The sequence below is a fragment of the Anabrus simplex genome, chromosome 5 (assembly GCF_040414725.1).
Source record: "Anabrus simplex isolate iqAnaSimp1 chromosome 5, ASM4041472v1, whole genome shotgun sequence".
NCBI lineage: Eukaryota > Metazoa > Arthropoda > Insecta > Orthoptera > Tettigoniidae > Anabrus > Anabrus simplex.
This window is the reverse complement of record NC_090269.1, coordinates 389,268,503-389,281,861: the sequence shown is the minus strand read 5'-3', so window position 1 is coordinate 389,281,861 and position 13,359 is coordinate 389,268,503. Positions and strand designations below refer to the sequence as shown.

Genomic DNA, 13,359 nt, shown 5'->3' with positions numbered 1-13,359 from the left:
GGCGGTAAAATAAAACCCTAGGTATCCCCTGCCTGTCGTAAGAGGCGACTAAAAGGGGCCTGCGGGGCCTTTAGCTGTGTCCTGGCATTGCTTCCACTTACTTGTGCCAGGCTCCTCGCTTTCATCTATCGTATCCGATCTCCCTTGGTGAATTTCTGTTTTTATCCGGCCCCGTTGGTATTAGATTCGCGAATCCTAGGTAGTCTTTCATTTTCACAAGTGGCCATTGTTTCTCTTTAGCCGAAACCTTCCTTTTTTAAATTATCGGATCCCTTCCATTTTTCTCTCTGATTAGTCTTATATAGAAGATGATTGCCTAGTTGTACTTCGTCTTCAAACAATAATCACCACCACCACCACAGCCACCAGTCGACTGAAAATGGAGAAACCTCATCCGCGAGTGAGTAACATCGCCAGTAGCGGTAGTGAACACACGAACACTCATGTTTTTTGTGTTTTCAATGGAATGTGATGAAGTATTTTAATGTTCCCTGTATGAGACACGCCTATTAAAATATCAATTACAATTATATTGTTGCCGAAGTGCTCGTTGTACAACAACTTACTTGCTTTTTACGTCGCGCCGACGAGGATAAGTTTTATGGCGGCGATGGGATAGGAAATTGCTGGGAGTGGGAAGGAAGCCTCCGTAGCCTTGATAAAGGCACAGTCTCAGCATTTGCCTGGTGCTCAAATGGGCAAGCACAGGAAACCGTATCCAGGTCTGCCGACTCTCTCCTGAATGCAAGTTAACAGTTACTTGACTCAAATCACTCGGTCATTTTCAGTGTAAGATTTTCAAAACACATTGGACTCATGGATGCAAGAACCAGGTGGCTACATAATGAATTTGTTGCTATCTGATTATGAAAAATTTTCACAAACCAGAAAGTGTTTATCAAGGACGTCACATTTAATACATTGCCCAGGATTTTCTTTTCATTTCATAAATAGTTTTCCTTTGCTTTTGTAAAATTAATAGAAATGGATATACGTTGTTCTTGCATCCAGCCCTTCAATTCCTCTTCCTATTAATGTATATTTGCCCCAAATAATCCTCCTGAGTTTAAAAATTTTCTTCACATTATGAACTTTTCTACCCATCGCGAAAGAGGGCATTGCAGCTTATCGAAGACTGCTTCGTACGAGCTGAATGGGACACATATGGAGGATTGTTGCGGCCTTCCTTATTTCCGGAAACATTTGCAGCTGAATATTGATTTCTCAGGATTACTCGAAGACAAGGAACCCGAGATATATACATATTATTCAGGACCTTACCTAGCCAGGATGATGATGATGATGATTGATCTTTAAAGGAGTTTTTTTTTTGCTAGTTGCTTTACGTCGCTCTGACACAGATAGGTCTTACGGCGACAATGGGACAGGGAAGGACTAGGAGTGGGAAGGAAGCGGCCGTGGCCTTAATTAAGGTACAACCCCAGCATTTGCCTGGTGTGAAAATGGGAAACCACGGGGTTCGAACCTACTATCTCCCGAATACTGGATACTGGCCGCACTTAAGCGACTGCAGCTATCGAGCTCGGTTTTAAGGAGTCTAAGGTCTAGGTCATCAACCCAGCTCGCCAGACAAGTGCTGACAGCCGTATGTGTCGCAGATATTGGTGTGGCATGTTGTCAGAGTAATAACATCTTCATTGTTTGGCTTTCGTGACCCTGTCCGCTGCTTCTCGTATCAGACAACTTCCTAGTTGGCCTCACAATGCTGAATAAACGGCTTCCCTATCCTCAGTCCGGAATTGATATCATTGGGCTAGACGGGATCGAACGTGGGGTTTCTGATTAAGAGACTGGCATGCTAACCTATCACTGCGGACTGCCTAACGAGAAGCATTAGTCAGTCTTTAAGATGAGCAGATTATAATTTCTTAACACACTACTACAGAAACTACTTAGATGATGCAATTTTCAATATCTTCCTCCTACTTCACTTCATCAGTCACTTCCCGTTTAAATTTAGGTTAAATATTCCCTTCGGAATAAGAAACAATCCAATAAAGGGACGAAGTTCCATAATACTATATTAGGCATATATGTATATACAGGAAAAGGTGTTGGATTTTTTCTTCCTAGTCGTTTGTCATTGGTTGACTGAAACACCGGTGGATTGTGGGAAATTCAAAGGACATACAAAATTGGGCGTCATTCAATTTTTATGTAAATTATAAAATATTAATAAATAATAAATTGATTTTATATATAATGCAATTCATGAGAAAATTAGTAGAGTTCATTTGTGATGTGGTTCGTCAAGTTCTTCCTTTCTCAGAATTTCGTCAAAAAGGAAAACAGATGGTAGTCTATAATGGACCTTAATACCTTCGTGTTGGATCTGTATAACGCGGGACTCTTTACAGTTGGCAGACCAATCATAATCACATGTTCTGTTAGCAGCGTTGAACTCAAGACCTGGAGGGCAATCCATGATCAACAGCTTTCCGTTGTCACACTCGTAGTATTGACTGCAGTTGTCTGGTTTTGGAAATAGCTGGATATCTCCTTCACCTGGTGGAGGGCAAGTAGGGAGATCTTCTCGTGCTTGTTTGATGACTAGGGCAACCCGAGAAGTTTGACAGTTTGCAGACCAGGGGTAATCACAGGTATCGTTGGCAGCATTGAACTCAAGACCAGGTGGGCACTCCATGACAACGGGATGCCCATTGTCACACTCGTAGTACTGGCTGCAGTTGTCAGGCTTTGGGAACAGTTGAACATCTCCTTCACCAGGTGGAGGGCAATCTGGGAGATCGGCTTCCTTTTCCTCCCGGAGAACTAGAACCACCGGAGAAACTTTGCAGTTTGCAGACCAGGGATAATCGCAGGTATCGTTGGCAGCATTGAACTCAAGACCAGGTGGGCACTCCATGACAACGGGATGCCCATTGTCACACTCGTAGTACTGGCTGCAGTTGTCAGGCTTTGGGAACAGTTGAACATCTCCTTCACCAGGTGGAGGGCAATCTGGGAGATCGGCTTCCTTTTCCTCCCGGAGAACTAGAACCACCGGAGAAACTTTACAGTTTGCAGACCAGGGATAATCGCAGGTATCGTTAGCAGCATTGAACTCAAGACCAGGTGGGCACTCCATGACAACGGGATGCCCATTGTCACACTCGTAGTACTGGCTGCAGTTGTCAGGCTTTGGGAACAGTTGAACATCTCCTTCACCAGGTGGAGGGCAATCTGGGAGATCGGCTTCCTTTTCCTCCCGGAGAACTAGAACCACCGGAGAAACTTTGCAGTTAGCAGACCAGGGATAATCGCAGGTATCGTTGGCAGCATTGAACTCAAGACCAGGTGGGCACTCCATGACAACGGGATTCCCATTGTCACACTCGTAATACTGGCTGCAGTTGTCAGGCTTTGGGAACAGTTGAACATCTCCTTCACCAGGTGGAGGGCAATCTGGGAGATCGGCTTCCTTTTTCTCCCGGAGAACTAGAACCACCGGAGAAACTTTGCAGTTTGCAGACCAGGGATAATCGCAGGTATCGTTGGCAGCATTGAACTCAAGACCAGGTGGGCACTCCATGACAACGGGATGCCCATTGTCACACTCGTAATACTGGCTGCAGTTGTCAGGCTTTGGAAACAGTTGAACATCTCCTTCGCCAGGTGGAGGGCAATCTGGAAGATCGGCTTCCTTTTCCTCCTGGAGGACGAGAACCAGCCGAGAAACTTTGCAGTTTGCAGACCAAGGGTAATCACATGTTCTGTTTGCAGCATTGAACTCAAGACCTGGAGGGCACTCCATGATCAACAGCTTTCCGTTGTCACACTCGTAGTACTGGCTGCAGTTGTCGGGCTTTGGGAAGAGCTGAATATCCCCTTCTCCTGGAGGAGGACAGCTTGGTAAATCACCCGCTGCCAAGCACTGCGTGATGCACAACGCTGCCAGCAGCGTTGCAAGAGCGAAAGCTAAAAAAAGAGAAATAAAATAAAGCAAAATATGTACATATATTCATTCATTTCAGTGCTATCACAGGACATACTCAGTGATGACATCCTACAAATGATTTGAGCGATTCCAAAGCTCTACAATAACTTTATTATTTGACATATTGTCACAAGGACTTGACAGTTATTTTTGACAATTACAAATATTCGATATGTGCCCCTTTAGTGATCCTGTAGACATCAAATCTATAATCAAGTTCGTCACACATTCGGCGCAGCATGTCCCTATCAATGGATTCGAAAGCACGGTTGACGCGAGCTCGCAGTTCTGGCAGGTTTGTTGGAAGAGGAGGTGTAAACACTGAGTCTATCACGTAACGCCGCACCGGGCGAGTTGGCCGTGTGGTTAGGGTCGCCCAGCTGTGAGCTTTCATCCGGGAAATAGTGGGTTCGGACCCCATTGTCGGCAGCCCTGAAGATGGTTTTCCGTGGTTTCCCATTTTCACATAAGGTAAATACTGGGGTTGAACCTTAATTAAGGCCACGGCCGCTTTCTTCCCACTCCTAGGCCTTTCCTAACCCATCGACGACATAAGACCTAGGGCCTACCTGTGTCGATGCGACGTAAAGCAAATACCAAAGCAAAAACGTAACCCCACACCAAGAAATCGCGTGGGGTTAGGTCAGGAGAGCGTGGAGGCCATGACATGTATTGCTGATCATCAACTCCACCACAATCGAACCATCGGTTTGGCAATCTCCTGTTTAAGAATTGACGAACCTCACCATGGAAGTGGGGTGGAGCACCATCCTGTTTGAAGGTTAAATAGGTGCTGTCTTCCAGTTGCGGCATGAACCATTTTTACAGCATGTCCGGATACACGTGAACTGTAACGGATTTTTTGCAGAAGAAAAAGGGGCCGTGCACTTTAAACCGTGAGACTGCACAAAACACATTAACTTTCTGTGAATTTCGAAAGTATTGCACGATAGCTTGAGGATTCTCCACCCCCCAGATTCGCACATTGTGTCTGTTCACTGCACCGTTAACGAAAAATGTTGCTTCATCACTGAAGAAATCTTTTGTACTAAACTCATCCTCTTCCATACACTCTTGCAACCGCGCCGAAAATTCAAGGCGTTTGACTTTGTCATAGGGAGTCAGGGCTTGTAGCAATTGTAAGCAGTATGGTTTCTGCTTTAGTCTTTTCCATAAGATTTGCCAAACGGTCGGCTCTGGTATGTTCAGCTCTCTCCGTCGACTTCTGCGGTCTGCGCGATCAAGTGTTTCTTCAGTCACTGCAGACCGACCCATTGATTTCCCCTTACAGAGGCAATCCAAACGAACTTAGTGTGATAACACGCACAAAGAGGATGTAGTGGGAAAATTAGTGGCCAATACTAAGAAGTTTGATGGAAATTCTGCGTTCGGAAGATTTTAACAAACACAAATTCGTTTTATTTAAAGGTGGGACTTTTTCTAGAATTCCGGTAAATATTAGTTGTTTGTTGGGAAAGTACTTTTACTGAACCTAACAAAAAACTCGATAAACTGAAGTTTCTCATCTAACCTACATTTGTATAACTTTAGGAAGTAGTAATAAGGTGAAATTTTTTTGGGGTGATGTAATCAAAACGTAAGGAAATCTGCTCTAACCTTACACCTGTCTTGTTTCATACTTTGATCATGCGTCGTTAATTACATTACAAGGAAATGATCAAAAATCCAATTACGAAGGGTCTTCTGGGTGAATAGTCGGAATTAAATTATCATTACCACCATACATTTTTCTGTGTATTACTGAATTACCTGGTATGTAAATATCTGCATGAAGTATTAAATTTTATAACCTACTGTTGATCGAAAGAGAATATAAATTAATATTTTAAAATGTGGTCACTCGGCGAACACAAGTAGCATTTCAAAAGGATTCTATGTACAATCAGTTTTTATCCATTTTTAAATTGTACAAAACATAAGTTCCTTAAAAGGTCGTAATTTTGTTGATATTCTTGACAAAGAACACTTAGATGATTATAGAAATGATATTTTTTATAAGTTGCTCTACGTCTCACTGACACATAGAGATCTTACGGAAACGGTGGGAGAGGAAAGAGCTAGGAGTGGGAAGTGGCCGTGGTCTTAATTAAGGGACCGCCCCACCATTTTCCTGGTGTGAAAATGGGAAATCACACGGAAAACCATCTTCAGGACTGCCGACAGTGGGGTTTCGAACCCACGATCTCCCGAATACTTGATACTGACCTCACTTCAGCGACTGCAGCAATATAGCTCGGTTTTCATAGAAATATGAATTTGAAAACTTTTCACTGATATGTAATAATAATAAAAATAAAAATAAAAATAATCATCATCATCATCTTATGGCCTCAGCTACCGTGTGCAAGTATTTTAATTTGATACCTCCTGTCTGCTCGCTCGTCAATTTCGACGTTCCCTTTTACTCTAGGTCTACTTGATGGCAGAGTAATCTCACTTGGGCGTCTAAAGCTGAATTTTAATGAATTAATTATTACATTTCACATGATAATAATTTATTATTATTATTATTATTATTATTATTATTACAATTGCTACGGTCAGGGTATTTGTTTTATTTCAGAGTTAACGTTCAATTACCAATACAACTGAGGTCTGCAATTGTATTAATACCGTTAAAGGTCTTAATTAATTATACAGATGAGGATGTACTGTATATCCCTCGTTTCAGTGCATTCATTCAAACAGCAAAATATTTTAACGAACAAGTTGAATACGTTGAACGCATAGATTTGTATCTTTAACGTTACATTTGAGTGATGATGGGCTGTACTGAAGATGACCTTCTGTGGTTTCTTAATTTCACACCAGGAAATTAAATCAATACCTAATGCTTTCTCAGCTCTTTCATAGTCCGGCTACACCCAAGAGATACTATACTTATGCGATACTAAACAGCTAACAATAAATTATCCTAATGTTCGGCGACCAGATAGCATCCAATTACCTTTCTGCAGTACATTGTCCTTTTTAGAATGTAACGAGGCTGAAGTTCATGAACAAGACTGCCATAATACCTTTCTGTTGAGTTGATGTGTAAGGTCTGATTCGGGGAGGTCTGTTTTTCAGAACAGAAAGCTTTCCATACCTCAATTTTTGTTTCAATTATTTTTTATTTTATAATCCGATTTAATTCGGAGAATTTTACTCCTCTTCTCTGCTCAGGTTAGTGCACCTTGTTTGGTTCTTTTCAGTTTTAATTAAAATACAAGGGAAATACTTCTATCTGAATTCCTTTCTGATTACACTAAGGCTGCTTTTACCCATCTCATCGTAAAAGACTGAAGAATGCCATTACCAAAATAAAGACATTTCTTTTATTCATCTAAAATATTGTAGATTCAGTTCTCAATCTGATAGTTGAACAATTTAGGAATTAGGTTAATATTACTGAGGAGGCACATGTCTCTAAGATTCCCGTAGAATGGCTTCTAATTCTCCAACGTCCTTGGTGGAGGTGAATCTGACTTAACATTTTTAAATTTCCTTGACGAACGAAGAATATTATGGGTCTGACGCACTTCTATTAACTTATCTTATAACGTAAAAAAAATTTAAGTCCTGCATTCGCTAAAATTCCAATGACATCAAAGACTCTAATGAACTGATGAATAATGAAGGAGAGAAACAAGAAATCGAATGTTAACACCGGTATAACTGTCCCTAGTTTCCAGGTTCCAGCTCACTTGCAGATTAAATACTGTAAACGGAGTGTGGCTTCCGAAGAGGCCTGGTGCAGGTCTTTCGAGTTGACGTCCTATAGGCGACCTGCGCGTCTGTCAGGATAGGGTCCTACCTGTGATGACTTCTAACGATGAAATGAAATGTCGTATGGCTTTTAGTGCCAGGATATCCCAGGACGGGTTCGGCTCGCCAGGTGCAGGTCTTTCTATTTGACTCCCGTAGGCGACCTGCGCGTCATGATGAGGATGAAACGATGATGAAACCACATACACCCAGCTCCCGTGCCGTAGGAATTAACCAATTAAGGTTAAAATCCCCGGCCCGGCCGGGAATCGAACCCGGGACCCTCTTAACCGAAGGCCAGTACGCTGACCGTTCAGCCAACGAGTCGGACATTCTAATGATGAAGACGGCTCACACACCCATCCCCAGAGTCATCGGAATTAGCGAGTGAAGGTTAAAATCTCAGATCCGTCCGGAAACAAACCCAGGATCCCGTGGACTAAAGGCCAGCAAGGTAACCATTTAGCCATGGAGCTGGACGTCCACATGAATTTAGTTGTTAAACACTGGACGACGAATCCACACACTGAAACTCTTATACACTGAGTTTTGTTATCCATGGTTAAGACCCATGGAATTGGATATCGTTAAGTGTGAAAAATCCGTCACACTAAATATTAAACAAGGATATTTCTATTGGTTTTTACGTCTCACCGACACAGACAGATATTATAGCGACGATGGGATAAGACAAGGCTAGGACCGCGAAGGAAGTGGCCATTAGCTTAGTTAAGGTACAGCCCCAGTTTTTACCTGATGTGGAATTGGGAATTCTCGTACACCATCTTCGTGGCTGCCGACAGGGGGGTTATAATCCACCATCTCCCGAATGCAAGCTAACAACTACACGCCCCATCACTTATTTCGTAAAATAGCTTATAAACATTATTTTAATCCCTGTCTGTGTTAGAGATTACTGAACGATATGATATGCAATTTTATATTCATGTTAAGTCTGTTTCTACGCATAGTGAGTCGTACTTACCTTTCATGTTGTTTCCCGGTGTTTCTGGGAGATCACAAACCAACCTGAGTGATAGAGTTGGAAGACTCCTCCAAGTCTTATATAGTCTTCGACTGTTTATCGGCGCCAGTCCTCAGATAACAGTTATCTATTTAAATGAGATGACGTTGGTCTAGATGGTATACACTGATCTTAATCTCTCTTTCAATGAGATGCATAACAATTTGCAAGTCTATCTATGTACTCAAGTTTTCTTTCCGTCCCTGACGGCGACGGAAGGAAGGTCTCCTAGAGAGTAACGCAGTCTCTCGAGCCAGGAGGTTTGTAACGATGAAAGTGAGGGGGTTGGTGGCCCTGACCTATATTAAGAAACTGCCCCGGGCAATTGCCTTAGTGGAAGAGAATGGAAAATCACCAAAATTCATTCTGAAGACAGCCGACGGTCGGGATCAGTCCCTCTCCGTCTCCCGAATATAGAGGCGTAGACCCTTGGTCACCTCTCCTCTGCTCGGTTGGTCAACTACGAAATGTTTTTATTCCTCCCCTGAAGGGCGAGGTGTGCGTCTTAGACGCAACGACATATTTCTCCCCTGAAGGGCGAGGTGGGCGTCTTAGACGGTGACGCCATCTCTCAGGCCGGGAAATTTCTGAGAAGAGGTGAGAAGAAGGTGAGAGAGTTGGCGGCCGTGGCTTATACTAGGAAATGTCCTGGCATTCTTCTTAGTGCAGGAAAATGTAACACTATGGAAAACTATTTTCAGGACAGCCGACGGTGGGGCCAGCCCCTCGCCGTTTCCTGAAATACATAGGCGTAGAGCCACACCACCTCTCCTCTGTTGTCCGGTCGGAGTGCAGAGCTGTCGGACCACGGATCAGCCGTGAACACTTGCATTCCGAAACCCACTCTGCATCCACCGACCTCGGTTGGAGACCATTGTATCGTCTCAGTGGGATGAGGTGCTGCTCCATGGCTAAATGGTTAGTGTATGACCTTTGGTCACAGGGGTGTTGGGTTCGATTCCCGGCATGGTCGGGAATTTTAACTACCATTGGTTAATTCCGCTGGTACTGGGGCCGGGTGCATCTGTCGTCTTCATCACCATTTCATCCTCATCACGACGCGCGGATCGCCTACGGGTGGCAAATCAAAAGACATGCACCTAGCGAGCCGAAATGGTCCCCGGACAGTCCCGGCACTGAAAGCCATTCGCGATTTCATTTCACTGGGATGAGGATGACCAGTGCGGGCAATGCATCAATTTGGAAGAAGGACGTCTCCAAACACATAGTTATATGGATCAATGGAAATCGAAATAATACAGGGTCGCTACTGTGTCTAATGATCTCTTTGATTTGCCCCTGAAAACAAGAATCACAACTACAGTGGCATCTTGCGGTAAATTATTGGATATTCTTAGACCATACTTACACACTTTAGAATTGAGGATGTATCTGACGGTGAAATAGCGGCCCCGGTCTAGGAAGCCAAGAATAACGGGCGAGATGATTAGTCGCGCTGACCACACGACACCTCGTAATCTGCAGGAATTCGGGCTGAGCAGCGGTCGCTTGGTAGGCCCTTCTGGGCTGCAGTGCCAATGGCGGGGGGGGGGGGGCGTACTAACACACTGTGAGGATTAACAAGACAGGATAGTTCTTTTGCTTACCGAGCGGGTTGGCCGTGCGGTTAGGGTCGCGTAGCCATGAGCTTGCATTCGGAAGAAGGTCATCCCACCGATGACAACTCTAAGTGTGGTTTTCCGTGGTTTCCTATTTTTACACCAGGAAAAGGCTGAGGCTCTATTTTAATTAAGGCTATGGTTTTTACCTTCTCAGTCCTAACCCTTCCTCATCCTTGGGGCACCGAAAATCTTCGAAGGGTTTAGTGCGACTAAAATATAGCTGAAAAATAAATTTTCTTCCTTACACTTTCCCGCTTCAGCTTGCAGGATCTGCTTTTATAGAATGCTGTCCTCTCTTTATCCTGCTGTGAACATCAAATGACGTTCGCGTTGTAGCTTACATATTGCTATTAATTTTGTTCACCCGTGTTTGTTTTGGAATTCCTCTAGGTCTTTGCTCATTTACCTCAAAGTTGGACGCTATTGCTGCCATAGAAGAGGACTGTGATATCCTCACGTGGTCATACCATTGCAGTCTTCTTTACAGTATCTTTCCGACAGTGGGGCAGCCACTTTCATAATTTTCCTCATCTTCTCGTTCCCTATATTGTCCAGCCGAGTGACTCCTGTGGACCACCTCAGCATGTCGATTTTCGCTGTTTGCAATTCCTTGGTTATGCTCATAGCAGCTGGCCGACAAGTCCTTCTAAGCAACGCTACTGGCCCTACAGCAGAGCGATATACCTTGGACAAGTTTCACAGGGACCTTATTACCACACTGTACTCGTGATAGTTCTCTATTTTTCAAGCAGTTTTTGACTATCTCTTACCTCTTCATTTAGGGACTCACTATTCTCAGTTTTGGATCTTAGGTATTTCAATGATTGGACTCTGTTTAGAAGTTCATCATCAGTTTGGATAGCTCCTCCTTCACCTGTTAATCTTTCTATAGTTTAAACGTAGGCGATATTTTTCGAAGTTCCTTTTCCATACCTTGCCTTATTTTCAAGGTCTTCATTACACCATTACATTGTCTGCATACAGAAAAATACAGTACATGTGACACGCTGTTGGATATCTGAAGTAACTACATTCATCACTAATACCAAAAGCAACGGAGAGAGTGCTGATTGTTGGTGGATTCTGACTGTGAATGGGAATCGTGTGATACCGAACTTGCATTTGACACTGCTGTTGGTCCGTGATAAAGAATCTTAATTCATTGGATGAGTTCTTCTGGGACATTGTGTTTTATTAATGACTACCTTCAGTTTGTGTAGTACTCTGTTAAACACCTTTTCTAAGTCCAGGAAAGCCATGCGAATTTCTTTGTTCTTTTCTGAGTGCTTTTCCAGCAGCATTTTTGTTGCGTGTATTGCATCCACTGTACCACATCCTTTCACAAATCCCCACTATTTTCTGGACGGATTTAGGATCTTCCGTAATCCAGTCTCAAGTACTCTTTCCATTACTTTCATGGTGTGCAATAGAAGTCCGACTGGTCTATGACGCATTCAGATGGATCGCCTTTGTGTTTGTATATTAGGATGTTTATGGTACTCTTCTACACAGCGCGGACATTTCTCTCGCTTATTAAATTGACAGATAGAAATATGACGGTATTTTGACATAACTATATTTTAGAGATGAGCACCATCGGAAAATTTGTGTAACGAAATTTGTGATGCGGTGTTACGTAGCCACAATACCTTGAGATCTGCTCAGGCCTTGGATCTGAATGCCATGGCCACCCATGAATACTTCACACCACAGCCTGCACGTTTGTTAGGTAACATTTTATCGAAAGATATATTTATGAACATTTGATATTAACGAAGGGAAATTTTATGACTATATGTCTATAGTTTCGGAAGTGTACTCGGGAGAATGCGAGTTACAAAAACAAGACAGTTTTGAAATCATCATTCTCCTACTAGACATAGTGTTTGACGACAGTGCTCAATATCTTATTGCAGATGGGAAGGACCAATATATATGACCTCGGTATGACATCATCGAATGATGCAACAGAGACACCACGTTGAAGTACTAACAACACCGTGGCGTGCGTTTATCAGTTAGTATAGCTCTGGACTAGGTTGTGTTAGGTCTTCTTGTGATGTGTCAATTGATTAGTCTCAGTCATTTCTACAAGTATACAACAAAAATAAAATTGAACAGTAAACATTTGAGGAAATTCTGATCCGAAGGAGTGACTTTCTTTCGCAAAATGAGAAACTTATTTCCAAAAGATACCAAGTAGAAAATATTAAAATTGAGATTATTATGGAAAACATACGTAGTTAGAATGATCCATAACATGAAGAAGAAAGAAACAATAAAAACGGCCCAGATCTTTTTTTAAACAGGGCGTTGAACATCAGTGTCATGGTAATAATTAACAAACCCCAAGGCTGGAAGTGGGTGTGAGAATTTGCCAAGATGTATCGTATCCATACAGCCAATAAGTAGCTATTTCTGGGGCAACGGAATACTTCCTTTATTTTTAATTGTTGTGTTCGATGATTTCATTTAATGTTTTATCATTTTACTATTTTTGTATAATTTTTTTGTTATTTTATTAATGTTATTGGCTGTAGTAACCGTCATTGACGGGAAAATAGCATGTGCAAAGATGTCTAAATCTCCAGCTACTTCCCGTCAATACAAAGACATGCTGTTTTACTCGGAAAGCATCATTAATGCCATCTATCGGAGATGAGTGGAACCAGAAGAGACAAAGCATATAAAAATAATTGCCCATGTAATGCTATTATTGATCAGTTTTACGATCTTTCGATACGGTAGGCTTTCATATTTACTTTTCTTCCGACTCTGTGATATTAGGACATCTAATGTAGAGTGCGACTGACAACCAGTTGCAAAAACTTTTCAACCTTACTCTTTCCCGCTTCAGGTTGCAGGATCTGCTTTTATAGAATGCTGTCCTAACATTTTCTTGCTGTGAGCCTCAGATGACGTTAGTATTGTAGCTTAAATATGGCTGTTAATTTTGTCCACCCGTGTTTGTTTTGGACTTCCTCTAG

At 42.6% G+C, this 13,359-nt stretch overlaps 1 protein-coding gene across 1 annotated transcript; it reads right to left on the bottom strand.

The window, feature by feature from the left end:
• Positions 1-2,156: 2,156 nt before the first annotated feature.
• Positions 2,157-8,798, bottom strand: LOC136874160 (chondroitin proteoglycan 2-like). Its single transcript, XM_067147742.2, has 2 exons — positions 8,712-8,798; positions 2,157-3,939 (listed from the first exon to the last, which is right to left on the bottom strand). Exons 1-2 carry the CDS (start codon positions 8,716-8,718, stop codon positions 2,252-2,254), a joined length of 1,695 nt encoding a protein of 564 aa, XP_067003843.2. The 5' UTR covers positions 8,719-8,798; the 3' UTR covers positions 2,157-2,251.
• Positions 8,799-13,359: the final 4,561 nt, after the last annotated feature.